Source organism: Gadus chalcogrammus, chromosome 18 (genome assembly GCF_026213295.1).
Source record: "Gadus chalcogrammus isolate NIFS_2021 chromosome 18, NIFS_Gcha_1.0, whole genome shotgun sequence".
Taxonomy (NCBI): Eukaryota; Metazoa; Chordata; class Actinopteri; order Gadiformes; family Gadidae; genus Gadus; species Gadus chalcogrammus.
In genome coordinates this window covers 17,701,576-17,705,694 of record NC_079429.1, presented here as the reverse complement: position 1 = coordinate 17,705,694, position 4,119 = coordinate 17,701,576, and the positions used below count along the sequence as shown (strand labels likewise).

General features: G+C 43.4%; 1 protein-coding gene across 2 annotated transcripts; it reads right to left on the bottom strand.

Annotated features, from left to right (window-relative positions):
- Nucleotides 1-1,613: 1,613 nt before the first annotated feature.
- LOC130371268 (uncharacterized) lies at nt 1,614-3,386 on the bottom strand. Of its 2 annotated transcripts, XM_056576987.1 has the most exons (3): nt 2,816-3,386; nt 2,247-2,343; nt 1,614-2,094 (listed from the first exon to the last, which is right to left on the bottom strand). In XM_056576987.1, exons 1-3 carry the CDS (start codon nt 3,247-3,249, stop codon nt 1,645-1,647), a joined length of 981 nt encoding a protein of 326 aa, XP_056432962.1. In that variant the 5' UTR covers nt 3,250-3,386; the 3' UTR covers nt 1,614-1,644. The 2 variants fall into 2 exon arrangements, with proteins under 2 accessions (XP_056432962.1, XP_056432963.1); XM_056576988.1 differs by having other exon boundaries at nt 1,614-2,343.
- Between the last annotated feature and the right edge of the window lie 733 nt (nt 3,387-4,119).

Genomic DNA, 4,119 nt, shown 5'->3' with positions numbered 1-4,119 from the left:
GGAACTTCATATGGATCCAAATTATTAATAATGCTGATTTTGTCAGCATTATTATCACCATACCGGTCCCTGGCATCTCTATTTAATGTGTCCCGGTAAATTCCAGATCCTTTTCGGGATTTTAACATATTTTTTCTAGCTATTCTTTCTCAACTCTACTGCTACTTCTCTTCGTTCAACAACGTTATGTCAGAGTTATGTTAACCACGTTTTGGTAGCCATCAACATGGCCGCCACGTCCCACAATGCAACGCGGATCCCACGCCCTATTAATTGTTTGCATGTTTCTTTTAAATAAAAACTACCTATGGTACCTATGCCTACATCCAGTCGGCATGAAAAATGGCATGAATTATGGTTGCAAGCCTCATGAAAGTCGTAGTTATGGTCCGTCCTACGTTTCAAGGGAAACAAAACAAAGCTCAGCGGACTATAATACCTCCCGCTACCTCCCGTTCTAAAGTCGTAGCTATGGCCCGTCCTAATTACTGGAGGAGTGAACAACGTTTCCGTTGCATGAGAACCCAACGGGCGTGTAATGGTGGTTCCGGGTATTAGTCAGACCCTCAGGCGTAACCAGGCAAACAAATGTATGTTTTGTGGAAAACTTTATATTTGGATTGTAAAACGAATGAAAATATTACTTAAAGGCCTTCAACATGAAAAAGCACGATATGCCTACATCCAGTCGGCATGAAAAATGGCATGAATTATGGTTGCAAGCCTCATGAAAGTCGTAGCTATGGTCCGTCCTACGTTTCAAGGGAAACAAAACAAAGCTCAGCGGACTATAATACCTCCCGCTACCTCCCGTTCTAAAGTCGTAGCTATGGCCCGTCCTAATTACTGGAGGAGTGAACAACGTTTCCGTTGCATGAGAACCCAACGGGCGTGTAATGGTGGTTCCGGGTATTAGTCAGACCCTCAGGCGTAACCAGGCAAACAAATGTATGTTTTGTGGAAAACTTTATATTTGGATTGTAAAACTAATGAAAATATTACTTAAAGGTCTTAATTTGGTCACCGTTGGTAAGTGACCGTGGTATAAGCGGGATAATGCCCTTCGAGGTGTCCATTATCAGGAATTAATGGACGACGTGGAGGCGTGAACCGTCCGACGCGAAGCGGAGGACGGTTGCCTCCGCAAATTACTTAAAGGTCTTAATTTGGTCACCGTTGGTAAGTGACCGTGGTATAAGCGGGATAATGCCCTTCGAGGTGTCCATTATCAGGAATTAATGGACTTCGCGTCGGACGGTTCACGCCTCCACGTCGTCCATTAATTCCTGATAATGGACACCTCGTCGGGCATTATCCCTTACTTATAGACTAGACTAGACTATATATTATTTATTTATTTTTGTAATTTCTGTAATTTATACATGTAGGCCTATACAATCTATATATCTAGTTTGGTAGAATGTTTAACAATTTATAAATTCAATACAATCTATTCATATATAGCTTTATACAATTTGATATGGGGTACATTAAAAAACAACAACCGGTTGTTCCCCATCAATGAATAAATTAATTAGTAAGATGAGCAGATATTGATGTTAAAATATTGCTATTTATTGTATTTATTGTTATTTATTAAATATTTATTCCACCATTATGTTCCCTTAACCATACGTGTTTCAATTAATAGAGATGACCACTGCGAAGGGGAAAGTGAGTGGCCATATATCCTGTAACCACGGCCCTTTCGTGGTTACCATGTTCATTAACATTTGCTGGCTGGGCAGGCTGAGGATAGATTCCGTCTGGAGTTGCAGCCTCTTCTAACCAGTTTATATGTTCCCTCTGAAGCTGGCAAAAATTGTGCAAAGCAAAGCAGGTTGCGATGACAGTCGGTGTGAATGTGAAGTGAAAGTCACTACGTTTCAACAGAACACGCCATCTTGCCTTTAGAATCCCAAATGTATTTTCCACCCCAACCCGGAGCGAACTTAGATACACGTTGAAAGATTCCTGCTCTGGAGTTAGCCATGGGGAGCTGAGATGTCCTTTCACCAGCCACGGAAGGAGCGGATATGCAGGATCCCCAACAATGACTAGCCTGATGCTCTCTCCCTCGATGATTTTATCACCCTAAAATAAAGAAAGACGGAAGTAAAACATTACTTAATGGGTTAGGGTTATAGGGTTATAATATGCTTGGTAAACCCAAACCAAGTCTCTCAAGTCGAGCTGCAGGTGTTCATCGCACCACTGGGGTTGCATTGGCCCCTTTTGGGTCTCACCTTAGGCAGTAGATGGGCTTTTTGGAAGAGATCCGAGTTGCGGAGAACACTGGCGTCGTGTGCGCTACCGGGCATCTTACAGCTGATGTTCCAGAAGCTGGAAACAAGATTTATTTTATTATTATTTTTAATTAGGCATACAAGTTAGTTCCGACCAAGTAGGGCCTAATTTGATTTGACAAGAGGTATTCCATGAGTGCTGATAGCCTATAACAGCACTGGGATTTTTTTTTGCAGGTGTTCTAATAACCGTTAATGTTATTTACGGTCTTTATGTAGCTTACTTTGTAACAAACTTCTATTTGTGTTGGAAGAGCCAAATAATAAAAAACAAATCATAATCGGTTGTTGCTTATTACTGTTGTACAGCTGAAATCAATATAAAACGCGAGAGGGAGTGCTGTTGGCTGCTGAATATCAGCGCGGTTGTGATTCGGTCGCAGTTACGAGGCCGTATAGGCAGAATGCCCAAGATAAACACAGCCGTTAAATAACTTGCATATCACTGTGAACCAGCCTTTATATTATAGACAGAAATTAGAGTGAGAAAAGTGCAAAAGAGTGCTTACCAAAATTGGTGGTCGACAACTGCGTGGAGCACATAGGACGGCCAGCCTTTTCGATTGACAAAGTCTTTGTACCCATCTGAAGGGGGCAACATGGGGATGTGTGTGCCATCAATGATGCCCATCACATTTGGCAAGTGGTAGCTGGCCTCGAATCTGGATGCGATGTAGAGGGCTTCCTCCTCCGTTGGTACCCTTATGAGGTATTTTATAGGTCCTTGCACCATACTTTTGCAGAACATATAAACAAACTTCTTGACGGTGCTTTTATGCACCCCGAACTGATTAGCGATCAGCCTATATTCGGCGCTGCTGCCCAACTTGTAGAGTACCATGGCAACCCTCATTGCCAACGGTATTGCTCTTCGCACAGTTACCTCCTCCGGCGAAATAGTCTTCATGAGCTCGCATAATTTCATGAACGACTGCCGACTCATCCTAAAATTCTCTCGCCATTCCTGGTCACTAAATTCTCTCAAGACCACTCTCTCCCACCAGTCTTGGCTGCGGACTCACATCCAAATTCGTTTTGTTTGCGGCGGAGCTGGGGGTAAATATAAAGATCTTAAAAGAAATTGACCTTGCTGCGCCGTCCTCCTTCTTTCGGAACACATTTTAGGAACAGATCTATGCCGCATAGATCTATGCCGCATAGATGTGTCCATGTAAACGCGGCTATTGTTGGGGGCGATTGCCGAAACGTTAGTTGAAGGAGTAGATGGAGGAGTGGACACTGGAGAACCGGGAGAAGACGATAGCCTGCAAGCAGGAGGTAAGCCAATCAAGACTGTCAACTGTTGTCTAGCGCTTGCTAGTTATTATGATGACCATGAAACCATAGAGAAGAGAGACCATTATTGATTGAGTTACGTCTCCGATGACCGCAGTTTACCTAGGCTTGGTTACTTTGACCGTGACAATTTGTTTCCAGCCTACCAACACGTAGAACTAGCTGCTATCACAACACTAGCTGCCACTAGACTGGCGTTGGCTGTGTTGTTGTCAAAGAAACGAGCTGTTAGACTGGCGGTGGCTGAGTTGTTGTCAGTGTAGATGTATCTATTTATTGGTTACAAGTAGTTCAGCTATTGGCCCCATGGGTTGTGTTACATATTCTTGAAGAAAGTTGTCCAATCCCGGGTTGCTTCCAACTGACTTTATTCGTTATAAAGTAGGCATGTTTCGGCATGGTAAGTGAAGCTATACGGAGGGAATTGTATCTAACACGTGGAGAGGAAAATACCGTGATCTACTTCAAGCCCCCCGGGCTTAGGCCCGGGGGCTCTCTGCGCCGTCTACCTATTGAA